This window comes from Antedon mediterranea, chromosome 9 (genome assembly GCF_964355755.1).
Source record: "Antedon mediterranea chromosome 9, ecAntMedi1.1, whole genome shotgun sequence".
NCBI classification, from domain to species: Eukaryota; Metazoa; Echinodermata; class Crinoidea; order Comatulida; family Antedonidae; genus Antedon; species Antedon mediterranea.
Genome location: NC_092678.1, coordinates 13,056,588 through 13,084,405, shown reverse-complemented (window position 1 = coordinate 13,084,405; position 27,818 = coordinate 13,056,588). Strand labels below are relative to the sequence as shown.

Below are 27,818 nucleotides of genomic sequence, written 5' to 3'. Positions count from 1 at the left end.
ACATAGATACGATGATTAAATTATGTAGAAGCAGAATATAATAAAATCGTATTCAGTTCATCGTTGGTTAGTTTTATTATAGATTACAAAACGCAATTAATATAAAGTAGAATCTAGAGTGCAATATCGAAATCGAAAAGAATCTTAAAAAGATGCAATCTCGAAAATAGGTGGCCCTCGAATTGAAACCTTTGGGCTTCTTTTTAAGACAGTGATATGCTTCATTATAGTACAAATATTGTATAACGAATGTAGGTTTATGCTATTAGGAATTTAAGAAAAACAGTAAATATGCAAACACGTATGGTTACCGGTTATGTAGGTGATGCTGTGATGCAGACAGCGCATAATATTATGTACTATCGTATCATGTATTTATTTGAAAGTGTATTGTCCTAAAAAATGAGCTTTGATCACATCTTGTAGGCCCATATCTTCTTGCTTTTGGGAAAATATTCAAACCCGGCAGGTAATCATGTAGGCTACCCTCCATCAATGTATCTGTATACTTTCATTGTAGTTTCAATGAACAATTTACAATATTCATTTCATTTTAAGAACGATATAACTATCGGTGGCTACTGCGTTTAAAAAATTAACTAATCTTTTTTTATAATGTTTAATATGATAATTTCTAATATTGAATCGCATTGTCAAATCTTGCTATTCGATTTACACATTCAGGTAGTCTCCGTGCCAGCCGTCTATTAGGCCCATTCCGTTATTGTCTGCAAACCAACACCGAGTTTGTATTGTACCAGGCCAAGGTTCGTCAGCATATTTCAGTGTCCCTGGAACTTGACGAGAATTCACATGTATTGTGCCCTTTATTGATTGATCGAAATTTAGGTCAGTAAGCTGTATATGACGATTTCTTCTATAAAATTGTCCTGTGAATGACAAAAGTACAGAAAGTTAAGTAAACTGTGAAAACAGTGTACATGAACATGATCTATAATGTTTTAGGAGGTAAGAACGATATTCATGTGACTCAAATAGAATATCATGAAATATTAAAGCTCAGGTACAGGCACGAATTTTAAATATAATATTTGGTTAATTGTACATAAATCAAATATTTGTAACAGAAATAAAGACGAAAAAAAATGAATTCCCCATAATATGGTCAAATACAAAATTTGGCAAAATTCTTCCATAAAAACCATGACGACTTTTTTTCAGTAGTTAGGTAGTTAACCTAATGTAATAACATGTCTGGTGACTCCTTAGAAGGTGAAAAAAGATGGTGGATATACGATGGATAATTTTTGCTATAGCATGAAAATAAAAATCTGAAGTTGCATAAAAATACCGGAAATGTAATATTCAAGTTATATTACCTATATTTAGTCATCTGATAACATTTTTTACCACATTGTTTATTTTTCATAGCTTTTTAAAAGGCCTCTCTATTTACACAATTTGTGTACAAAAGAATAGAGATTTTACTGTGTAATTTGAACTATCCCCCCACTGATAAGAAAGTGCTTATTTTCAACAAGCTGGTGTAACACAAATAAAATCCCAACAATTGTGAAACATAGGGAAAACTATAGATCGATAATTATTGGAATGTATGATCAATAGAAATGTTTTGCCCGTACCTGGCCTTTAAATATAGGTGGAATTTTCAAGGTTATATATATTTTTTAATTAATATATGTTATTAGTAGCATACAAGGTATTAGTGTATCAAGGTATCAATTTATTTCGCAATAAAATAATACATAAAAAATACATAGCAAACGCATATGAGTGCGACCATAAGAGCAAACACTTTTTATACAGTAATGCTGAGACATTACAAACAATAAAGGACAAAAGGTACAATACTTAAGACACGCAAAACATATCAACACATGTGTTGGCAAACCATTGAATTACTAATACATTTTAGCCAGTACTCCACAGTACGCCCATAACATAATACAGTCTTACCAATTAAGCCATGTACTTCATCGGAGAAACCTCTTCCAACTTCCACATATAATCCCAAGTAATACACTTGATTAGAGCTTCCACGTGGATACCTATGCCGCATTACAATCAATGTAATATCTGTACCAATCATTACCCGAACTTTGTCATTTGTTACGGTTAGTGATAAATGTTGGTCACCCCGCCAATGGATGTTTTGCCAAAAGAGGACAACGTCTTCCACTTTCATATATGACGGTGTTACGACTATCGTTGAATTTCTATACTCAACATTTATTTTTCTCAAAAACGGAAGTTTACTCTTCTCTGCATTTAAGTAATAAGGGGTGACACTAAGCTCACCCTTGACGTTGATTCCTATAAAAACAAAATAATTATCTTTGTAATTTAAGCACATACATTAATATTGCGTTTTTATGATGACAGTATTCGTCATTGTTGACAGAAACAATGAGCGCTGTTTTTGTATACAGTGACATAACTCAAGGGGTTAGAAAGAAATCCGTGGGATTGTTGTACAGTATGTGTAACATCTAGTCAACTGCTTGTTGAGTTTATTAAACTCAATAAAGCACCATGTAAAAACCAATCTGTTCGAAGAATAGTTCAATTATATTTCATTGTTTCAGTATTTGTGAAAATATCAATTTTTGAAAATTCAAACCAATGTCTGATTTCGCTTGAGTGTGCCACATTTTTTTAACTTGCATCGTTTAAAATCTGGAATTTAACGAGAACATTATACTTTTATACGCAATTTTTACCCACCTCATGTCGTAAATTGTTTGCCGCGAATGTGACGAAGCGTGACCGAAATTACTTATACGCCGTTAACGACCGTAAACAAATATAATAAAGCTATGAAACGTAAACCTATAGTAATGTTTATAGCATAATTGAAGTTAAGTTTACAATAAAAGATACAATGAAATGCATAACATATACAAAATCTAAATATAAACTAAAATGTTTAAAAATGACAAAAAAAATGGCATTCCAAAATAAAGTACGATTCGTCATAATGTTATCGAACTTGTGAATTTTTTTTTATAACACGGTGCCCATACGATTTGTTAATTATTGCCTCTTTATTTAACTAATTTATATCCATTGTTTTAATTAATCCTGGACAATAATATTTTGACCTCTTCGACAACATTACAACTTCTAGTATACCATCATAATTGATTTCAGTGGCATTCTGTATCTGACCCGTCCTGGTCTGGTTTTATTCTGAATATTCTTTTTTTTTCAATAGCATTAATGCATAGATATCACAGTGTATTGCCTAATTTCATTCGAGATTCTGGTCAATGTCAATAGAGTAAGAAGAAAACCAATCATTTAAATAAGCATAATCAATGTCATGTATGATAAGATGCCACTTTTACTTTTCAAACACTAAGAGCATACCACCGAAAGTTTTGCATTCGTCTGATTTTCCCATTCATCTCCCCAAATCATCCCGACTCCAAAGCAGGTCCGATCTTCCCTCTATTAAGTATTGCTATCTCCATTCTCTTAATATCCAAGAAGGATTGTCCGATGTGCAAGGTTAGTTTCTTTATACAGTATTATAATTAAGGATCTTTGGAGAGTAGGCATATGATCGATTTTTTTGTAGCAAATATCGTTCATTCAGTTCTCTTCAAATAAAATTAATATGTTTGTCATTACTTTAATTTGTAAATTTTAAAGATAATTCATTCCTTATTACTCTAGTTGACATTGAATGTAATCATAATTAGTGATATCTATGCGGTAATGTTAAAGGTAATGAATAATAAAATAAGATAAAAAGGAATTTTCAGAATATACCAGACCGAGATATCATTACAGGTCAGATATACAGTATGTCACTACTTACACTACATCATGATGAATTAGTATGTTACAAATAGGCTTTCCTATATATGCTTCAATGAGTTTAGTTTATGAATTTAACACACCTTGTTTAGGATCTTGAATCAAACGATAAACATCGCCTGGGTAGCCTTCAATATTGAAACAAACGAATAAGCCATAATCAGGTGATCTAACCAAATAGTGTGTAACACCAACGCCTGAGAAAGTAAATTATTTCAAACAATACTCAATAATAAGAAGAGAAGGTACCATGACATTTTAAAAGTGTACATTTGTTATTATACCGTTAGTATATCAATCATTGATTACATTGAAGTTTCTTGAAAAAATGTTGTTTCTACAATGTTTACTCACTAATTTACAATATTTAGTATACAGGCATAAATATTATGAATTCCATACAAAAAAGGAACTCGAAACCTATAAAATAACAAAAAGGCATGAAAGGCCAGCATGTTTTAAGAAAATAGTTTACTAAAAATAAATTAAATAAATAAAACTTCGCTTACTGGTTCTGTCTCTTTGTGTTGGCTGGCTGGTTGCTAAAGTAATAAATAAAGTTGTGTAAAAATGCATGCATGTACTTATCATTGGATTACCACTTACGAATGCATTTCATTCAAATAAAGGAAGATTAATAAAATCAGATTTTGAATATACCATTTTGTAGTTTAATAAGTTCAAACACTTCCTTAATTATGTCTTCACTTAATAACAAAAAATAAACAATAAATTAAACCGGCAGCCAATCCGACTGTTTTGCTTTAAATGTCATGTTTGTAGGTAAATGCATTTTTTGTTCCATTCGACCTTTTAACAAAGTGTCATGCGACATTGTTTAAATATTAATACAATCTGATTTTGAATAGGCCATTTTGTGGTTTAATGATTTACTTAATAACACAAAATAACAATAATTAACTGGAAGCTAATTCGACTTTTGTTTTGCTTTTAATTCGATTTTTTTAGGTAAATATATTTTTTTTCCGATCCGATTTGTTAGGTGACATTGTTAATTTAAATATATTTATAAAGCGCGTTCCATAAACATTATTGTTTCATACTCTTAAGTGAAGAAAAAAATGAATATATCAGGAAAAACAAATTTGCCAAGACAACAAAACAGAAAATAAAACGGAATCTCATATCACCATACTGTATCACAAACTTGCCAAAAGACACAATAGTGTCATAAAGATTTAAACATCTAAACAGTCTGCCTAACATTAAATACAAACAATAACATGTATATTAAAAAGGGACGCGGAGCTAGATGGTATCGAATAGGAGTGCATTTTAAGTTTCACTATGTAATGGCATATTCTACAAAAACATAATTGTCCAGCGGGACAATATACCTTTATTGAAACAACATACTAACTATTTATAAAGCTTGGTTCCGAATAGATCACAACGGAAGGACATGAGCCGCAACGCAAGCGAATTTTAACTTTTCGACTCATGCCTTTCACCATTTTACCATTTCAATCCATAAACATTCGTTACGGTATTAAGTATACCGGAAACGTCACTAATTTGAATTAATGTTATAAATGTGATACTGTACCGTACTGTGACGAACTATATGTTAATAAAAGGTATAAAACTGTTAACTTACTAGTTCCTAGAGTTGTAGGTCTTGTTGCTATATACAGTAAAGTAAATAAAACAGATGTTTTAGATATGGTATTAATTAATATAATAATTATAATTATCTATTATTATCAAAATGTATTTTTGTCTTAACATTAAATAGTTACTTATACTTAAAACATTACATCTTATACATTCGAGATAACAAGAACATGAATGTGCAATTTTTTTTATTTACACTAGTCAGGCGATTTTCATAAAGTACTTCTTCGTCCAGAGACAATAAGCGATGGGACTGTTTCATGTCAGGTGACTGTAACATGGACATCCATAACGCACAAATATCAATAACACGTAATGAATCTAAATCTAAATATATTTAGATTTAGATTCATTACGTGTTATTGATATTTGTTATTGATGATTAGGAGCTAAGTCGAAATACTAAAAATTCAGTCCAATAACTGCCTTGCGTTTTCAAAACATTTACAGAGGGCGTGTGGCGTAGTGTATATAGCAAGTTGGATCGTGAGTTCAAATCGCCGCGTTGTCCTCAGACAAGACATTTTACTTACGTTTCTTTCTCCACCCAGGTGTATTATTAGGTATCCCATTAGGTAAAAACACAACTCTGCGCTGATTACTAGTTGCAATATGGGAGTATATTTCCATACGTGTTTGATCCGAAAAAATGACCGGAGTAATCATGTGAAGCGCTTAAAAGGATTGTGCAATAAGCGCGAAGCACGAATATTATTATTATTATTAGCTGGAGTACGATTGTAGAGTCAGTTTAGAAGAAACCACAGGTTCCATGTATTGTCTCTAGATACGGTACCGTACCGTACGAGAATTGGTTGTAGTAACGATGATAACTTACTAGTTACTTGTGTTGTCTGCTCTCTAGTAGCTAAAATAATAAAAGTATAGTTAATTATAACAGAAATAGAATAATGACCATTGTCATTAAGTACCTTTTTACAATGTTTATCGTTATTTAAAATATCATTATATTTTGATACACTTTTTTTTTAAATGAATGGTTTTATAAAATCAAAATAAATAATGTATGTATATACAGTATCGTATAAGCAAATGGTAATTTACTGCAACTACTTTAAAACATTGTAACATATAAATTAGAGAAAATGATGTATACAAAAATATATAAATCCAAAGGCAAATTACTGAAAAAATGACAATGCTGTGGGTATCAGTGGCTGGATCTCAATGGAGATACAAAATAAAAGCGAAAAGCTAAATCAAAACGAGAAGTAAAACAGCCAGAAAAGTTAACAGAGCTTTCGGGCAACACTAGCCCTTCATCAGTGCAAACAAATATATAAATGTACAAATTATATACATATATTTAAAACAGAGTAGGCCTATCATAATATAATAAACAACTGAATATCATCACACAAGTTGTAATAGTTTGACTCCAAGAAATGTTCTTTTCGTTCCTAATAGTTAATATATTATACAGAAAGGCTAATCATAGTAATTAGTAAATTTAAAAAAAACATCTTATTATCTAGGACTAAAGACAGTAATTCAAATTCATAATGTTTATTATAGGCCCTACTTTTTGTCGCTTAACTTAAAACAAATTGTGTTGCATTTTCTTTCAACTTGAAATGAATAGAAAAAGAACTTACTCGTTTCGAAGTTAGATAGTAGAAATGCTGAAAAGAAAAGAAAATATTGTTGGAGCTGTGAATCACAACGCATGCTAATTCAATTAATGCAATATCAATGCCATACTTATATAATGTGGCTGCGTCCTTTTTTATTAGTATTACTTTAGAAACAAAATCTTTAAAAGATGACATTAGAAAGGCATCTATATGTGTATAATGAATCATAAACAGTGTTTGTGTGTGCGAGAATATTACACTGTGAAACTTTGATACTAAATCAAAATCATACAAATATTTTATCTAACATTTGAAAAATGGCACTTTAGGCGTTATAAGTAGATAACAGTGAATTAGTTGAGAGGTTAACTTACCGGGACCTGCTAAAAGATATTCTATTCGAGGAGGACTGACGACTAATACCAGAAAATGATTGGATACAATTAGCCTACATTAAGCAATACAAAAAATAGATGTACCGCGAAACGTAGATTTGATAACATTAATTTTCACATCGACGCTATTTTTCAATATTTCTATCTTAGGAAGATATTGAATTTTGTTTTTTTTGTTTTTTGTAGGCTATCTGTGTCCCGTTAGGACCGAGATATCTGCCCATGTTGCAAGCCGTAGTGTCTTCTTTCTTGGGCCACTCTGCCACGGCAGTTAGTTTCAAAAGATGTTTAAATTAAATAATGTATTAATAATTATTAGGATAGTATTTATTTGAATAAACGCCTCTCCCCATAAAACATCACTTTGAATGATAATCATTATACTATTTGTAGTAGAATTCATCGCACTGTTATCTACAATTTACCAAGCATTTGTTATTCTTTTTTACTACTTTTCATATCTATTAGAGGATTTCATTTTATTATAAATTTTACCATAATTATTATTAAAACTAAACAAATTAACATATATCCCTCGAATAAGCACCTCCCTCTAAAACACTGTGAAACAGAGTAGTTTAGTTTTACGAATGTCAAGCATTTTTAATAATGGTAACCGACAGAAAACGTACAAGGAGAACATTTTTATCATTCCGAGAACCATCTTCTACACTTCCTAGAGGGGGAGCGAGCGAAGCGAGCTCACCCTCTAGTACTAGTTAATTCTTTGAAAATCAGGTATGGTTTTGTCTTCTATAACTTACCTCCAGCCCCACTCATGAAATTTTGAAAACGTTCACTATGTGTAGGCCTAGTCCCCTTTGTTTTTTGAACTGTAACATAAAAATAGACGTATTTTGAAGAATGAGTTTACCTAAATGTCTTTAAAGTTAAATCGTAATAGTTCATAGAATTAACGTCTCAAAAAGATTACTTCGGTAATTAATGATTTCTAATGCTGTTGCTTTTCACATTAGAAACATATTATTGAGTAAAATAATGTTATTGTTTACTATTTTTACTGTTTAAAAAAATAAATAAATACAAGGATAATATTATATTTATAGCATCGGCAGAAAATGAATGTTTGAATTTGTTTATTTGATGTGAAATAACTTTCCCTTCATTATTATATTGCATACTGTCAGACGTGCTTGGAACCTACCGCTATAACTTCCACCACTACTAATAGGAATATTTGCCGGTACAATACCAGAATAACTTGAACCAAAGGAGTTTCCTGTGTAAAAAACGTAAATAAACAGTATAACGCATGTAAGTATCTATATATAAATTTACGTAAGGGCAAAAATCGGTAAATCATGCGTTATTTCTAGAATGTTTACTCGATGGTATATAAAGTTGGTTCGTACTTTCGGTACTCATTTAAACCACCTGATGTAACCCTGTTTACTAATTGAATTGAGTTTGATAATTAGTTATTGACGATTAAAACGAATTTAGGTTCAACGATTTTCCCCAAATAGGGGTGTTTTCCGATCGTGGTATACACTGCCTAATGGATGTCAATTTGAAAAATACCCGCACACAATAATACGAGGACACTTCGCATTTTCCTATCTCCTCCTACGATAATTGTTTTTAATAGCTGAAAACCGGTTGAACAGTTCGAGTACAGCATCATAATGTTGAAGACAGGCCGATTTTCTTTAAAAAAAATGCTATTTTGATACATGTAATATACGTTTTTACAAATGTATTGATTTGTGATGAATGGAACATTCCAAATTATTTGGTTTAACCATAGAGGTATAGATTTAGATTTATGGGCCCCCTTGGAGAATAAACATAATAGTATTGCAATGCTGTACAATACTGTTAAGGTATTAACCACTTTTGATCGCAATTTGAATCGCAAATTTCTTACTGTGAGTGTTGGTACTGTTAGATATAATATAAACAAATATACAAATAAACTTTATTACTGTGAGTGTGGGTAGGCCCTACTGTTAGATTATAAACATATAATATACAAATAAATAAACGTTATTACTGACAGTTGCTTCTCAACGTTTGTATTAATTAATTATTTAAAAATATATAAACGTACGTAGTGGTGTATCGTTACATGTACTTTACTATTTCAATCGACAATGACAGTGAGAGTTTTAACAAAGTATTAAATCGTAAATGTTTTACTGTATTTTTTTTTTTTTTTTTTTTTTTTTTTTTTTATTGAACACTTTCATATTTAAATTTAAAAAATAGCTTAAAATAATAACACTTTCTTATTAATAGTAATACACAATATAAATAATAACACTTTTTAAATAATAATAATATATAATATACATTTCTCTTAAGAACAAACTATAAATAATTTCATGATGTAATAAATATAAATCTACTTTTTCTTTTTTCTTAAAAACAAAGTCTATAAATAATTTGTTGTCAATTTTTTTTTTTATAACATATTTCAACTAAATAATTTAATTAAACATAAAACTTTCTTATTCAAATATATAGTTATAACTTACTAAATAAACAGATCATAAAAGTGTATAAATAATTCAGGATTAAAAAACATATTATAAAAAACAGTACTAAGTCCTTTTTTTTTTAATGCAAAGTTACCAGTCAATAAGTTCATGTTTTTCCAAGAAAGGACTCCATTTGTTTAAGTAAGTATGATGCTCCCCTTTGGTTTTCAAAATAAATTCTTCTTGTTTAACGTGTAACTTAATCTCATTCACGAATCGAACAATATTGGGCTTAATTTTTCTCATTTTACAGCTATATATGTAGTGTCGACAAATTAGTAAAATAGTATTTAGGGCTTTAAATGGTTTTTTTCTAACTCCAAAAAGGCATAATTCGGGGTTGATAATTACATTTATATTAAAATATGATTTCAACCATTGTTTAATCTTTCTCCAAAATATTTTAATTTCACAGCATTGTGCAAAAATATGTATTAAGGTTTCTGTTTCTGCTTTACATAAAGCACATAAAGGTGAGTCAATTTTCCCAATTTTATACAAAAAGGAGTTATTACCTAAAATTCTATGCATAATTTTATATTGAAACCAGATTAGTGGTGTGGACATAGTAAGTGAGAAAAACATGGTATTAATAATTTCCCACTCTTTATCAACATATAAAGTATCCAATGCCTTCTCCCACTTAATTTTAGCTTTCGATTGTTTTTTTCTAGAGTTGATTAGAGTATTATAAATTAGCTTTGATCCTTTTTTATTTTTTATTACTACGCTAAGGTTAAAAGGTAGTAGTGGGCTATTTATTTTTCCTTTTGGAGAAATTTGATATAAAGACGTATGTTGTCTGACCGCATGTATTAGGCCTTCATATTGAAGAAAGTTGATGTTAAGATTATGACGTTTACTAAGTTGTTTTAATGGAGTTATTCCATGTCTATCAACTAAATCATTTATAAAATTCACCCCATGATTACTCCAGTTTTTATAATAGATACTTTCTCCGCCGACTTTAATATTATCATTCATCCAGAGTGTTTGTCTACATATCGATTCGGTGCTCATAGGAGTGTTGTGTTTCACAAATACGCACCACGCCTTTATTACATCCAGCCAAAATGCATTGTAAGGCTTAACCTTCGCTAATTTGATTAATTTCGATGATCCGCCTTCTATGAGCCAAGTTTTATGAATATTCAACACGAGTGGAACTAAAAGAGCCCATCCCGTCTCATTGGACGTTACTAACCGTCTAACCCACGTGATTTTTACCGATTGAATATATGCGTTTATATCGACCATTCGTAAGCCTCCAAATTTATTTTCTTGTATAAGTTGATCTCTGGATATTCTATCCACCCCTTTCCATATGAAACGATATAGTTCTGACTTAAGTGATTTTATTACATTTTCAGGGGGATCGGGTAATGTCGAAAGGATATAGGTAAGTTTGGACAGTAATAAAGACTTCACTACCGTGATTCTTCCCAAAACAGTTAAGTTTATTTTTGACCAATGTCTCATTGTATTTTTAATTGATTTATATACGTCTTCATAGTTCAAATCTACCATTTTATTTAAATTTGTACTGAACCGAATACCCAATGATTCAAAGGGTTCTCCATGTTTGATCCATTTTATATTATAGTTTTCGCATATTGAGTCACCTCGGTCTTTAAAAGAGCCAACCCAGACTGCATTTGTTTTGTTCACATTCACTTTTAGCCCGGAAATTTTGGAAAATACGTCGAGAGTCTTAAATGCTTCGTGCATTGACTTCTCTTTACCGTCAAGAAACAATACAGTGTCGTCCGCATACTGAGATAATCGATACTCATGATTTGCAATTGATATTCCTTTAATTTGTTTATTTTCAGATATCATTGAGGATAAAATTTCTGCGCACAGAAGAAACAGGTATGGACTCAGCCCATCCCCTTGTCTACATCCTCTTTCGATTAAGAATGATTCGGAGAGAAAGCCATTGACAAGAACTGAGGATCTTGCATCTTTATATAGTACTTTCACCCATTTTTGAATGGATTGTCCGAAGTTAAAATGTTTAAGAACGCAGTTAACAAATGTGTGAGAAATGCAGTCGAACGCTTTTTCAAAGTCTATCAGTAAAAGCAGACCAGGGATTTTCTTCTTTTCACAAATTTGAATAACATCATACATAAGTCTTGTATTTTCGCCTATATATCTCCCATTAATAAATCCTTTCTGTTGTTCACTAATTAATATATCAAGGACCGATTTTATTCGTTCTGCAATGCATGACGAAACAAGTTTATAAGTGACACTTAACAGGGTAATAGGTCTCCAGTTTTTTAGATACTCTCTGGGTTTATCCCTCTTAGGGAGTAAAGTAATTATTCCTGACTTTTGGGAAGTTGACAGTTGACCTGAGTTATACGACTCGTTAATAGCTCTCAAAAGATAGTAAACTAAATCCGCAAAAAAGAACTTAAAAAACTCATAGCTAAAGCCGTCAATACCAGGTGACTTTCCATTTTGTGACCTCTTAAGAGCCACTAAAAGTTCGTTATAAGTAATTGGCCCTTCAATTTTATTTTGTTGTTCTTTTGTTAATGTTGGTAATGTATTCATAGTTTTAAGAAGTTTTACAATATTTTTTTCATCATCTGTATTGTGGTTTGAGGAATAAAGGTTTTTATAAAATTGTCTAGACTCAACAAGAATTTCATTTGTGTTTTGCAGAATACTATTTGTGACAACTGGCTCTCACAAAAATACGAAACAAGTTTAGTGTCAAATGCCATTTTATTTGATAATGACGCAAAGTAGGGAAGCAATAAAAATTACGAGAGAATTGATCTTCCCTACGAAATGTGGGTTCACTCTCTGCCCTTAAATTACAGGTTAAACATGTATAATAATAATTGATCGAATAGAAACATAAACATTGAAATCAAAACTGTAGTTAACACAGTAGTTTAAATTAATATAAAATAAAATATAATGATATAATGATACATGCTTATAATCGTGGGTGCCAAAAAGGCCAAACTTATAAAACACCGTACGATAACACCGGTGGAGTAAGGGGTGGAGGCGGGAAATTATTTTATACAGCAAACTTAATAAATGCGATGTTTGTCCGGAGACGGTTATGAAGCGAATGTCGTGCTTCAGAATTAAACCACACGCCTAGAATTTAATGAGTTTACCAGTCATACTTTGAATACCATTCTACCCTGAGGATATCATAAATCGGTAGCTTCATGGTCATCCCATCCAAACAGTTTACATAAAGTCATGGGAAACTGACCGATAAACTATACTAATAGAGTGAACCCCATTGACACAAACGATTCTTCCTTTGGTATTTTTACTCGGAAGAAATTATTTTGTGACAACTGGCTCTCACAAAAATACGAAACAAGTTTAGTGTCAAATGCCATTTTATTTGATAATGACGCAAAGTAGGGAAGCAATAAAAATTACGAGAGAATTGATCTTCCCTACGAAATGTGGGTTCACTCTCTGCCCTTAAATTACAGGTTAAACATGTATAATAATAATTGATCGAATAGAAACATAAACATTGAAATCAAAACTGTAGTTAACACAGTAGTTTAAATTAATATAAAATAAAATATAATGATATAATGATACATGCTTATAATCGTGGGTGCCAAAAAGGCCAGAACCCATTGGAAATGGGAGCACCCAAACAAAACCAAGAAAGAAAGAAAAAAAAAAAGACAAGGAAATTTAAAACGAAACAGTATCATCTAACATACCAGTACTAATACAGTACTTAGTTAACTACCAAAGTTACAAACGTCTATTTTAATGTAAAAGACCTTACTCTTGAGCCACACGCTCATTATCAAGAGCCACAAACTCATTATCAAGAGCCATACGCTCGGTATGTTCGGCCAAACGCCGTGTTTTATGTGGTAAACTAGATTTTGAAGGAATGTATCCGTATATAGGTTTTAAAGGCATCGGAGGACCAACGCCCCATCTTTTGAATTATATGCTCTGACAGCCCAAGACCTGCGGCGTGCGTAGCCGCTCCTATTCTAAAACTATGGCCTTTGTATAAATTAGTGTTTAACCCAATACAAGAAATTGCTGTCTTAATGCACGATGATACGAATTGTGGTGTCACTGGTTTACCGTTCATGTGTTGGAATAGAGGACCGTGCGTATGACCGAAGGAATCTAAATACACCCGAAGGTGGTGTACAGGGCAAAACGCCTTATTTGTTTGTGATGTAATATTTACAATGATCGGAGGTTTTCCCGTAGAAGTCTTAGAATGGCGTAATGTTAAGTTCATACCCGTGGAAGTGAATGTAATATCATCGCGTTGGAGCACTTTTGCTTCCATACCCGAACGAGCCGCTAATTCGCCCACTCGCATGAAACCCTGAAATGCTACTAAGAAAAATGCTGACAACAGCATTCTCATTTTTCTAGACGTAACTGTAGTATCTAGGGCCCTGATTAATTTTCTAAGGATATCAATTGTAATAGGCAAGCGTGTGTCTTTTGAATTTGCCGAAGCATGCATGCCGCGGAGAGTTTTCTTAACCAGAAAAGAATCGGAAGGGTCAGGAAAGCTGTGAATTTTGTGAATGAAACAAATAGCCGAAACGTGAGAATGAATAGTGCTTGGAGCGTACCCTTTCTCAAATAAAAATGCAATAAAGTTACAGAGATGGGTTGGAAGTAGCGGTAGAGTTCTTTTATCTACCGACCACCTATTGAGTAATTCCCAACTTCGTAAATAAGCCTTACGAGATGAAGTTGACAAGGACGCTTTGATTAATTGACGAGCTGATTGTGACAAGTTTGCACGTGAAGGCCACAAAATGTCATCATCCCTTGTTGAAGGTCCTATGAATAAAAAGTGGATAACTATTTGTAAAAGGGGAAAATTAAAATAAATTAAATATAAATAAACGAGGAGGGTACGACAGATGGAATAATTTCCAACTGCTTAAAGGTTTGTAAAGCTTTGTCGATTTTGAAGCGAGATAACCAATCAGCCAGAACATTTTTGACCCCCTGAATGTGTTGGGCTCTAAAATAAATGTTGTGATTTAGACAGCAGAGTATTAATCGTCTTAGTAGACGTAGTAGCACGTTATCTCTAGCGGTTTTCTTATTTATGATATATACCACCGCTAGATTGTCGGACTGAAATAGGATGAATTTATTAGATAGCCGATGGCCCCATAATTCGAGAGCTAAAACAATGGGGAACATTTCTTTCGCGGCGATTGAGTGATGTTGCATGTAAATTGGCCAACGAATCGCAAACCACTTTTCATTGAGAACCCCTGCGCACCCGATTGAGCCCGATGCATCAGTAAATAAATTGAGGGTTGAAGAAGATAACCAAATTTCTTCTAAAATCATGGCCTTCCCATTAAAGTTATTGGCAAATTCTAACCAAGTTTTATACAGCAAACTTAATAAATGCGATGTTTGTCCGGAGACGGTTATGAAGCGAATGTCGTGCTTCAGAATTAAACCACACGCCTAGAATTTAATGAGTTTACCAGTCATACTTTGAATACCATTCTACCCTGAGGATATCATAAATCGGTAGCTTCATGGTCATCCCATCCAAACAGTTTACATAAAGTCATGGGAAACTGACCGATAAACTATACTAATAGAGTGAACCCCATTGACACAAACGATTCTTCCTTTGGTATTTTTACTCGGAAGAAATTATTTGTTGCTTTCCTTTACTATTTTATTTATAGTTTTATCAACAAAATTTTTCTTTTCCATATTAAGAAAAAATTTGGTCGGCCTTTCGCCTTCTTCGATCCATTTAAGTTTAGTTTTCATCATTATTCTTTCCATCTTCACTTTTCTGATACTCATAAGTTCGCCGGACTTAATTTCTAGTGTACCATTTAACGTGGCGTCGCCCTTATTGATATCAAGTGTTATTTTTTCTATTTCCCTTTCTAATTCTTTTTCTTTTTTATTTTCAATCTTTTTCTTATAAGCCCCGTAAGAAATTGTTTTTGCTCTAATTTCCATTAATATCATTTCTAAAAGAAGTTGATCACTGATGCTAAACAGCGCTTTATTAGCATCTTTATTATCTTTTTCGTTTTGCACTATATATTGTTTTAGGACTCTATTTATGGTTTCTTTAACTTGTTGCACGTATTGAATATCTTTTAATAAGGTATTGTCAAATTTCCAGTATCCTGGCCCGTATTTTATCTGGTTCATCGTCATTTTAATATCTACGAGTGAGTGATCGGTTCGGTAACCTGGTTTTATATTACAATCCAGCATTTTGCTGTTTAGTTCAGATGAGATTAGGAAATAATCAAGCCTGGCTTGTTTATTGAATTTATTCTGTCTCCAGGTAAACTTTTGTTCATCTCGGTTGTAAACACGCCAAACATCTGTAAGATTAAATTCACTACAAATATTTATTATCTTTTCTCTTGCCTTTGGATTATTAAGTTTTAGGTAATTTTTACAGTCTAATTTTTTGTCCAAAATACAGTTCCAGTCGCCGCAAACGATATTATGTGGGTTTTCATATTCTAAAACAACTTCCCTCATTTTGTCGTAAAAACCGGGGGTGTCGTTGTTGGGCCCATAAATTGAGATTAGCGTAAATTTTAGATCGTCAACCTTTACCTCCAAAGCTAACATATTTCCATCATTATCTTTTTTATGCTTTGTAACAGTGTAGGGAAAGTTATTATTGAAAAAGATTGCGACTCCCCTTGCATTACTACGATATGAACTAAAAAAACAATCAAGGCCCCACTCCAATCTAACAAGTGACTCAGTTTCTGCCGAGAAGTGTACATCTTGGAGGCAAATAATATTGTATTTTTTTGACTTTAGATAGTGTAACACATCTCTGCGTTTTGGTTTTTCTGCTAGACCTCGACAGTTCATTGAAACTATTGATAGCGTATTATTATTATTAGACATTTTTTATTGTTATTTTTTTACTTATTTTGTTTATATATAACGGTAGATAAAATAATAAAGCAAGGGTATATATGGTGTCATAATGGTTGTTTTGTGCAACAACCATAAACCATAGCAGTCCAAAAATTGTTTTAGCTTCGATGAGTAACGGACTGATTCTATTGCATTGTATTTTACTACGTTCGTAAAATTTGCATTTTATGTTAATTAAATTTTTATTACAGACGATTATAAGTTTACTTGATTGCTCTCCTATATTTTCTTTTATTTTAACAGTATTTTTTCTGAAGTTTTTAAGGGGCCCAACAATGTCTATACACCATGTTCCGGCCGAAATGAAAGAGTCGTAATTAGTATTAACCTCAAGTATCCAGTAATTTTTATTATTAATTATCAGTGGGCAACTACATTTTCCAAGATCATTAGGTAAAGTAAAATTTGTATGTAATCGCAGTCCAAAATAGCCCTGTGCTGTGGCAATGCGTATTACTTTTGTATTCAGATTACCAATTGTTCGATCATACCTCGTGTTAAAATTAGCATATGTGTTCAGTTTTTTTTTGTTATAGAGTAAAAATAAAATAAAATAAAAAAAGAGAAACAAAGAAAACCCACCCAACAAAGGATAAAAAAACCCGGTATATCCTTCCCCCTTCCATACCCCCGAAACATAAATTCTCTTCAAATATAATAATAGCCTAATTTTCTTTTTTAAGCAACGAAAAAAGTAGCGAAAAAAGATAAGTATCAATACAATCATCACTGATATACCCCTAACAGGCATACATACAATATCAGTACATTGTTGGATAAATTAATATATCATATAGCGACACAGAGTTATGTTTTTAAAGTTAAATTACAGCCTTATACAGACAGATTTACTGCACTAGTCTCGAACTTCCGTCTTCTTCTACAATTCTTAATACAGCCGGGTAATTTAAGAAAACTTTTCTGCCGGGTTTCTCCTCTAACAGTCTCTTACGTTTGGCCCACAACCGCTTCCTCTTTATTCTCAGATTTGGGGTAAAGTCATCCGTTATCCAAACTTTTTTTCCAGAAAAGGGACTGTTTTTCAAGTTTACAGCTCCCTTCATTACTTTAATTTTGTCGGTGAATTTATTGAAGGCAATATGTATTGGCCTCGGATACTTGGCTCGTTTACCACCTGTGGGCAGGAATGTCGGGGTACGGTGAGCTCGTTCTATGTCCATATGCCTATTACTATCCACTTTCAGGTATGTTTTAAAGAATCCTAGAATATAATCTGAACAGTTATTACCTTCCGACTGCTCTGGAATGCCAAAAATAACTATGTTGTTCCTCCGTTGCCTATTTTCCAGTTCGTCTACCCGATTTTGTAGTACTTCCATATCCTGCGAGTCTGCCTTTTCATCTAAATTAGCCTGTAGTGATTCTTGGGATGCTTCCATATCCCTAACCTTCTGCCACATGTTTTTGAAGTCCTCTTCCAAAATGACAAGCCTTTCGTTAATGGCGTCGAGTATTTCCAGTTTCTTTAGTTTCCCTATAATTGTGTCCAACTTGTCTTCACTGTCCGCTTTTGATCTAGTTTTTGTTGCCATATTGTATTCGATTAGTTATCCTTCAGTACAATTGTATCTTCAGTATGTTTAGCGTGCTCGGTAACTATTGCATGCATGCCTCACCTGGGCGTGGAGGTTTAGGTATTCATATTACCCGCTGCTCAATTTACATGGAGTTAGCAGCTTAGCGGAGCGAATCCAAAACGCGTCCGCTCTCCACGAAGTCACAATGACAATTTTACTGTATTTAGTGGTATATTATTTATAGGCCTATAAAACATTAAAAACAATATTTCGTTACTGAGTGGATAAGATATTTTAAAATGTTTCTTCTTTGTACCTATCTTCTTCCCCCCTCCCTCAACCCTTAATGTTACATACAAAACACAAATTGGACTGATTTTGTTTCTCTCTCGGAAGTAATTCTCAGGGTGCTAATTTTAGCTGACTACATAAATCATCGTGTATATTTATTCGTTTCTGTAAACGACAATGTATTATAGTCCTGCAGTACGTGCATTTGAAATCTCAATTTTTTTTCTCGCTGGAAAATACTGTGTATTCGAGAACCATCTGTGGGCACGACCTAGATGGTACGCGAGCGAAGCGAGCGTGCCATCTAGTTATTACAATTTAAACAACATTAGAATACTAGGATATATTCTTGAAAATCAGCAGCAAATAGTAGAATTACAATTTGTTTATATGTAGAATAGATTTTGCTCATAATAAATTCGTTTTAAACTTACGTCGTCCACTTCTATAAGGAACACTTGCGGATGCAGAAGAAGCAGAAGAACCAGCACCAGACGATTTTCCTGTATATAAACGTATTTAAGGGTATGTTGTGATTGTTTTAATACATCATTTTATTACAAATCATGCAAAACTACACAGAGGAAGTCAAATTTTAAACCATGTTACAATTTTTTTCTTAGTATATGGAAAATTTACTATTTTCAAAGAAGTTCTTCATCAGTTAATACAATAAATAACAGTATATGCCTAATATTTATAAAAACATAATGATCTTTGTTGAAATAAATTCATAAAGAACTGTTGCGTTAAGCAACTCAATGGTTCTTTCCAGAACTACGTGGCGTAAACCAAATTGTATCCTTGATTCCGCCATGCAAACCTTCAAAATAATGATCACTGGTATTTTAATATTCCAAACAAGACCATATAGAAGGCTGCAGTTGCGTCCTCAAATTTGAGTTAGTGTTTACCGACCCACCGACCGACATAGTGAGCTAAACGCGACTAAATGTGTGTAAATTATATAGGAATGTTACCGCTTTATTAAAAAAAGAAAGAATGAACCTCTCTTGCAACTGACATAAATGATAATATTGATTTAACTATTTTCTTACGTATTGGTTGTTGAGCTTGTTTTGCTATTTTACTTGAATTTCCATTTTCCGGTTTTACCACAATGAGTGACGTCAATGGAGTAACAAAATGGTATTCAAGTGACAATTGCAGAGCCTTATCTTTCAGATCATCTCTTTCTGATTGATTGTCGCTGATGTTTCTTTTTTGTAGAAGTTCTTTGATTGACAAGTAGGCCCACAGTCGCTGAGCAAAATCATCAACCGCATCCTCACTGAGAATTTCTACTTTTGGCTGAAAATTAATATTTTAATAGGGTGTTATTATTATTATTGTAGCATAGTAAATGCCTATTATTTCTAATTATACGTCGTCCACTTAAGAACATTTGCGGATGCAGAAGAAGCAGAATCCAGCATTATATTACAAACCCATATTGTAATTATTTTCTCAAATTTATTTTGTTTATCGTAAATACCGGTTTTAATCGTAAATACCAGTTTTGATAGTAATACCGGTTTTGATCGTAATACCGGTATTAAAATCCTAATAACGCGAACATTTGACTAAACTATATAGATAATAATGGTTTCATTACTCAGCCAATTATAAATGATCACTAAATGAGAAATTGTTGTTAGTTTGGATTTGTATTTGAATTAACGTGGTATTAATATTAATTGTATTTGTAAAACCAATACAATAACAGTAACAAGATGATGAAGACTAACGTACCTCTGTGTCAATAGTAAGTGGAAATTCTAAATGAACGTCCAGAGAGTTTGCAGCAATCGTTACATCGAGTATGTCGTTTATATTTGATGGTTTCAATTTTCCACTTACAACAATCTCAGTTCCTTCAAAGTAATTAGAAAACTTAGTCTGCGTTACGCTGTTAATTTCTACCAAATGTTCTGGGTAGTTAAAAACAATGTTATGGAGGAGTGGAGTTGAAACTTCGTCAAAGAATCCTTTCAGCTGAATGCTTGCATATGAGTCGTCGTAAATCTTTCTTGCCAGACCGTCATTTCGAAGCGCTAACGTTTCAAGAAATGAATAGTCAACATAATCTCCAAATCCAATGTTAAACAGAGAACAGTTTCCTTTTATTGCTTGTTTTACATCGGTTTGTATTCTTCCAAATGAAGTCACTCCAGATGTAGGTAATCCATCGGTAAGCATCACAACCATAGAAACACCACTGTTGTCACTACCTGCATGTAGTAATTCGATGCCTTCCATTAGACCACCATGTAAGTTTGTTGCTGGAAAATAATGATAAATTAGGTCAGACTTACAAAACACATACTTACAGTGTAATTTCCTTTCTCTAGTTTTCCAATCACTGATTTAGGCCTATTTAACAATCATTGTTTTTTTTTCTAAGCACTTTGAGAAAGGAAATTACACTGATTGTTAACAGAAATACAGAAATGATTAGGCATAAGATAATAACATTATTAATTAATTATACTGATAAAATAAAACAAATCTTAATCTTTTTCTTTTTGAAAAAAAATATGAAAACTAATATTTTTCTTATCCTTTCTATTTATTGCATTGTTATACAATTAACGTAACTATTATGTATGTTGTTAGTATCGTATTGCCTCGTATAGACCGCCCCCGCAATTGAAACTATGCTATTAAGTAGTACGTTTTATTCCTACCTCCATGTGCGCGCAACAAATCTATAAATTTCTTTCCACTTCCGATATTTTCAGGACTTGCTCGTTTCAAACTACTTTGCCATTTTATTATCTCGCTGTTAAATTTAACAATATTAAAGAAGTCGATTTCTCTCAAGTCATCCAAAATTGTGAACATAGCTTGCTTGGTTTGTTGAATCTTCCGTCCAGACATTGATCCACTGACATCAATAACAAACACAACATTCTTACGAACCGCTGGCAGTCCTTCAGGTGAAAAGTAATGAACAAAATAACCATTCACAATCTGAAATAAAATGTTGGATAATAATATGCGTTTTGGACTTGATGCAAGACAAAATAAGAGACAAGCAATTATATTATAACGACTTTCAAAATTGTATTTGCACACTGTTTAAGGAAGGTGATAAAACCCTTCTCCTTTGTCTATCCATTTAATTTATTAAAGTATTCACGTATTGTTCGCTTGGCTAGAAGTCGATAAGTAACTATTCTATAACTGTTTTAGTAGAAACGTTCTTCTATATCTATATTATTATTTTAATGAACTGAGGCTGATTAGTCAAAACATTTAGGAAAATGTTAAAATGGTAATTGATACGGGAAATATTTGTGAGGATCATTTATTCTAGTTTATTTGCAAACGTTTTTCGTTTATTTATTATATTCTCAACACATATAAATAACGTATTAATAATAATTCTACTATTATAGTAATTAAAAACATAGTATGTGTGGAAGAAAGCCTAGATACGTTTAACTTTACGCATAGGCTCCAAGAAATAATTAAAGTTTACAGTAATAAAAACTTAGGCAGAAAATAACACACTACATGATTATAATAGTATAATAATAAAAGAAGAGAAAGGAGAAAGCGAAACACCTGACAGTCGAAGATATTCAGGCAACAAGCACATGAAATATATAATTTTCAAAAAATAAAATACTTAAAACGTAAGTATTATAGGATTTAAAACAAGCAAAAAATAAAAATAAAATTAGTTGCCATATTCCAAGATCAGGGTATTTTTAAGGTTATTATTATGTTTAAAACTAGAAATTGATGGTCTGTTTATGAGAGGTAATTGCACCAAATGTCAAGGTTTGGAACCGCAATATTTTATAAGATGGAGCGCGCGACATCAAGATTTCAGGTAGTAAGTAAACTAGTAATGTAGGTTTTGTGACAGACCTTGTGTTGTGGCTGTGAAGAGGTTTAGAAAATAGTGAGGCGAATTGATAGGGTAACATGGACCGATGTAAACGGAGCAAACATTAAGGACATTATGTTTATGAAACAAAGATTTAGTGTGGGATTTAAAAGAAGCAGATGCGCAAAATCTTAAAGCTTTCCCATGAGCACAAAATAGAAAATTACCAATAGTTATGGCTCAGGATATATCGCAATAAGAGAGATAAGGTAAGACCAAACTGTATAATTTCATTTTGTTTATGATACCGATGTTTCTAGCGATCAATTACTAATTTGATGTTTACGAATGGGATGTAGGCCTATAAGGGCCTGTGGAATTTGAATCGATAATGCCTCTCAATAAGTTAGTTTCGTTAACAAGTGCATGCAATTTTCTTCTCATCTAGTACATCAAGACATTTTTATAATAATTATGTATGATAATGTACAAACAAATTATGTAAAAATATATACGTACAAAATAATAAGAACATTTGTTTGTCAAGTAAGATTAATCATTGTAGGCCTACTAGATACATCTATTATGAAATATTGTCATGTATTTATATAAATATATCTGTATATTACATTGTTTTATTACAGTTATAATTTACTGTTTACTACAATGATATTAATTTATAATTGTTATTATGTTATTATTATAATAAATAATAATGTGTATATTAATGAAGGTGAGCTGAACCCACAAAAGATAATTCGTTTCTTTGTTTGATAAAAGTAAATGTTTCTTTACCTGAAATTCACCTCCAGTTTTGGGGTGTTCAACATCGTATCGTATAATAAAGTATCCTTGAATTCCATTCTCCGATTCCTGACGTTGTTCGTCGATAGTCGGTGCATATCTTAATACAGCTTTGGTATTTCTATCTTGAAGCTGTATTTCGCCAACATCTTGTTTTGTTTCTTCGTCTCCATTATCGCGACGTTCGACCCAACTTGAATTCACTTCCAACAAGCCCTGCACCTCAATAATCACCACTTCTACGCTCATTTCCTTTACAACCTAAACATTTAGTAACACAAATGCTTTAAAATCTTTATTATAATTACTTAAATAGTGGATAAATAAAATGCTCAAATGCAAAGGATCATGTATTTTTTTTAATGTTAATCAGTTTGTTGTAATTTATAACTAAAAGAAATATATGTCTAACCTGTCCCGGGCGAACACTTGTTACATGCTCAAAGTAACTAAGCTTACGTCTCAGCATCTCTTGGTAGATCAATTCAAACGTGACAAAGCTTTTCTTGGCTACATTTACGGATACTGTGAAATCTTTTTCCGATCTACACAATGATACGATTTTTACTGTATTTCTATACCTTTTTTTTTAGCTTTTAATTTGAATTTCATTTATTCGGTCGGCCGATTACAAAAAGCTGCTTGTAAGCCATTCATTATTAAATAAACATCGATCACTGTTCAAGTATTAGAATGAATAGTGATAAGTGAGTTTTCTTCAAGGTGCCCTTATGTCGACATTGAACTCAACTCAACTGTTTCAAAATAAGCGCTTTAAGCAACTGAACACAACTCAATTAACTGCAACTGACAGGCACAAAGTCGACATAAGCTTAGTTGCTTTTAGTTCCATCAGTTGAGCTAGGTTGAGTTGATTTAAGCTTTTAATTATTGAATAAACATTAAACACCATGTATGTTATTTTTATATAGTACTACTAATTAAACGGGTGTCTAAAAAACTCAGATCTCAGATATATCTGAGTTTTCTAGATCTAGAAAACTCAGATATCTGACTTTTCTAGATCTAGAAAACTCAGATATCAATATCTGAGTAAATATCCAAAATGGAACTAGATCAAATGGGTTTTTCCATTATTATTAGGGGGTAGCATATTTGAAATACTACACAGTATTATACGTTTTCTTACTAATAATAATTATTGTAACTTGTAGTAGCAGCCTGCGACTTAAATCATAAAGAAATACAGTATACACCTGTTAAAATGTAGGCTTAGCATTTAGGCCTAGCTAAGCAAACTCAATTCAAGGCTCAACGTGTGGGCGCTATCGCGATGTATCGCGAAGAGTAGGCCTGGTCTTACAGTACTAGATTTAGAAGTGGTCAACTCGTACCGAAAATAACTCGTACTTATTCCCAACTTGGCTAACTCGTACCTCAACCAACTCGTACCCACACCAACTTGTATATGCCTCATTTTTAAGCCTATATTTTAACGGTAACATGCACTGTATTTTCTTTGTGATTTAAGCCGTAGGCCGCTTTTACATGTTACAATATTAGTAAGAAAACGTACACAGTAATCAGTTTTAATAATACTCTAGTATCTCAAATAACCTACCCGCTGATTAATAATGGAATTATCCAAATGACCTACCAACCAATCAAATGATGATCTGAGTTTTCTAGTTCCATTTTAGAACTAGAAAAGTCAGATATTGATATCTGAGTTTTCTAGATCTAGAAAAGTCAGATATATCTGAGATCTGAGTTTTCTAGATCTGAGTTTTCTAGACACCCTAATTAAACCTACTTTTGCTTTACTTGCGCTGCACTTTGACCTTTACTTCTGGCTTCTTGATATATTTGTGAAGCCACTTCCTTTTCTTTTATTTCTGCTGGATATACAACTCCATCAATTTCCCTAAAAGTTGTAAACCAAAAGCGTGGTCATCAATAATTAAGTAATTAAATACACACAATAGTTAACATTGTATATGTCTATGACAAACATTTATTTACCGATTGTTGCAAGCTTGTTCATTAACACATGTACACCGGTAAACATAGAGGATGTAAGAGTAATAAACGTACATGTTTACTCATCTCTAGATTCGTACTTGCAAAACCGGTATTAAAACATAACTACATACATAATGTACATACAAGAAATCTCAAATATATTATTGTACAATGTACTGCATTACATTAAACCGAGTTAATTGCAGTGTGATGTCGCTAATTACAATCCGTTATGCTTGATTGATATTATTGAATGACATAATGCATACATGGTATACATAGGAACAATGTTTGTATTCGTGGTTTACTGCGAGCACTATACGGGAAAATTTATTATGGTTCATGACAGGCAGATATACTGTAAATAAAATTACAAATGAATTTAGCTGATTGTCATTGTCTGTACTTGTCGTCAGAAGATTGCTGACCACACCTTCGAAGGCAAATTAATGTGTGACATGTATTAATAGATTAATAATCGTGTTATAAATGAATCAGAATAATTAATTTTATAGTTGCATTGTTATAGAATTATAATATATACATACAGTAACATACATTGAAAAGTTTGCAATAAAAGCTTCCTCTGGTAGAGTGAAAATAAATACAGCTTCCGCTGCGGTTTCGGCATGATTCATCAAAACACTGGTGACTGTAGTGCTAGAAAACCTAGAAGTCACAGAACTTCTTACATTTAATTTAGTGATTTCAGGCTTGATCTGTAAAAAAATTGATTAAACTGGGTGTTAGAGTAAAATGAATCTTCGTTTTATAACTGCTTATTCTGAAAATTTTATTTTTTTATTGCTATTTTTATTAAATGTATTTGTAACTTTTTTGTTGAAAGGACCACAATGCAAAACAGGTATATTTCTACTTGATTGTGTATAATCCTGTATAAATATGTTGTTAAATAAAAAAGATTGAAAAACACCAAACATAGGTTAAACAAAAATTACAAACTCTGTCAAATAATATGAAGACCAATTCAGCTTTGAAAAAAAGGTTAAAGGGTTGTGTTTCACTGTATCGGTAGATATAATAACAGCAACAACTATTGAAATTAAAATTACCGACCTAAATGGTGGCAAAATAATAAATAAACAATAGTAAAGGTAATTGAGGGTAAAAGGGTAACACCTGTTTCATGTATTAAACTATTTTTTAGTTTAAATTCAATTTTCATTTTTATAATCAGCAACATTACTTGTATATTGTAGGACAATTTTTTTTCCTAGCGAGTTAGACTGTTTTTTTCTAATTAATTCCTAATAATATTACAATATTATTTCAGTGTCAAATAATTAAGTTATATGTTTATATATTCAATGCAGAATATCAAAACTATAAGTTTTAGTTGTAATAATACAATTTATTAACTTACGTGTGTTGCAGAGTCTACATCTCTTTCCACTCTCTGTAATGCAAATTTAAAACACAATTTTGCCTTGCTTTAATTGCTCAAAATAACTTTGAATACAGTGACTACAAATAATCTTTGCTGTAGTACAAACTGATTAAATAAAACCATCAGAATCTGTTTCTAGCTTAACTTATTATTTATTTATTTTTTGGTAGTAGTGTTTCATCTTCGACATGGTTAGATTATAAGTTTACTAATGTTTAACAGAGTAAATTAATTAATTTAAGAGTTATTTTATTCGATTGATAAATAAATGATAACAACATAATGATTATGATGATAAAAGTTAATTGTATACAAAATTACTTACTTCCAAAGTTTTTTCGATTTCGTCAAAAGAATTGCGTTTCATGGTAAGGAAAGCTGACGCAGCACTGGTATCATTTACTAACCAGCTGGCGATCAGCACCAACACCAAAGCAAAATATGCATCCATTTCCATCTAAATACAAAGACACAAAATTAAGTATTTGGGTAAATACTCTCTATCTTTCAGCGTAACTGAATTGCACACACGTGTTGACGAAAACACTTTACTAAATGGGTCTCTTTGTATATCTGGAAGTATAAAAAGGCGCTAAAACTTGATACCGTACCGTCTGTATAGACGGAACCTCACCTTTTAAGTCATTGCCTGCACCTGTTTCTCGGTACTGCATTCAGTTTTCTCCTGAATCATAAGATCTGTTTCACATCTCCTAGTATCATATACCATACCTAACCCTTATGATACGCCACGTATGATGCACATAAGATGCTGTATTACCAAATGGTTATATACTGGGCAAATATTATCGTTTAGAACACTAGCTTAAATCCTAACTATTGCTAAATTATGAGCTACAAATATAAGTAATAATCGTCTTGTAGACAAGTAGACTAGTTTTTATTAGAAGATAATAATGATATAAAGCAAGTTGACAGTTACCATACTTACCTTCTAAGAAGCAGGCCTACAGACAGCAAATCATTTCTCTATCTTTAGTTTTATAGCCAAGTTCAGATTATAGATTTATTTTGAATAGCCAATAGCATTTGAAAATGCCAATGTATTGTTAGGAAGCGA

At 32.1% G+C, this 27,818-nt stretch overlaps 1 protein-coding gene and 1 long non-coding RNA gene across 3 annotated transcripts; one reads left to right on the top strand and one right to left on the bottom strand.

The window, feature by feature from the left end:
* On the bottom strand, positions 1–27,801 carry LOC140059611 (inter-alpha-trypsin inhibitor heavy chain H3-like). 2 transcript variants are annotated; one of them, XM_072105590.1, is made up of 20 exons: positions 27,690–27,801; positions 27,063–27,194; positions 26,714–26,746; positions 25,888–26,048; positions 25,121–25,231; positions 23,759–23,891; positions 23,338–23,607; positions 21,392–21,677; positions 20,457–20,986; positions 19,763–20,015; positions 19,139–19,207; positions 8,595–8,669; positions 8,194–8,262; positions 7,056–7,082; positions 6,278–6,307; positions 5,423–5,449; positions 4,314–4,346; positions 3,888–4,001; positions 1,939–2,295; positions 1–890 (listed from the first exon to the last, which is right to left on the bottom strand). In XM_072105590.1, exons 2-20 carry the CDS (start codon positions 27,192–27,194, stop codon positions 673–675), a joined length of 2,928 nt encoding a protein of 975 aa, XP_071961691.1. In that variant the 5' UTR covers positions 27,690–27,801; the 3' UTR covers positions 1–672. The 2 variants fall into 2 exon arrangements, with proteins under 2 accessions (XP_071961691.1, XP_071961690.1); XM_072105589.1 differs by having other exon boundaries at positions 27,681–27,773.
* Positions 10,192–12,562, top strand: LOC140059612 (uncharacterized). Its single transcript, XR_011847234.1, has 3 exons — positions 10,192–10,403; positions 11,301–11,329; positions 11,763–12,562. It is a non-coding gene; the product is annotated as an uncharacterized lncRNA (long non-coding RNA).
* Positions 27,802–27,818: the final 17 nt, after the last annotated feature.

Coding starts and splice junctions, on each gene's coding strand:
- LOC140059611 (XM_072105589.1), bottom strand. Junction 25,232..25,887: donor TTTATTGCAAACTTTTCAAT/GTATGTTACTGT, acceptor TACAACTTTTAG/GGAAATTGATGGAGTTGTAT. Junction 2,296..3,887: donor GATTCAAGATCCTAAACAAG/GTGTGTTAAATT, acceptor TTGTTTTTATAG/GAATCAACGTCAAGGGTGAG.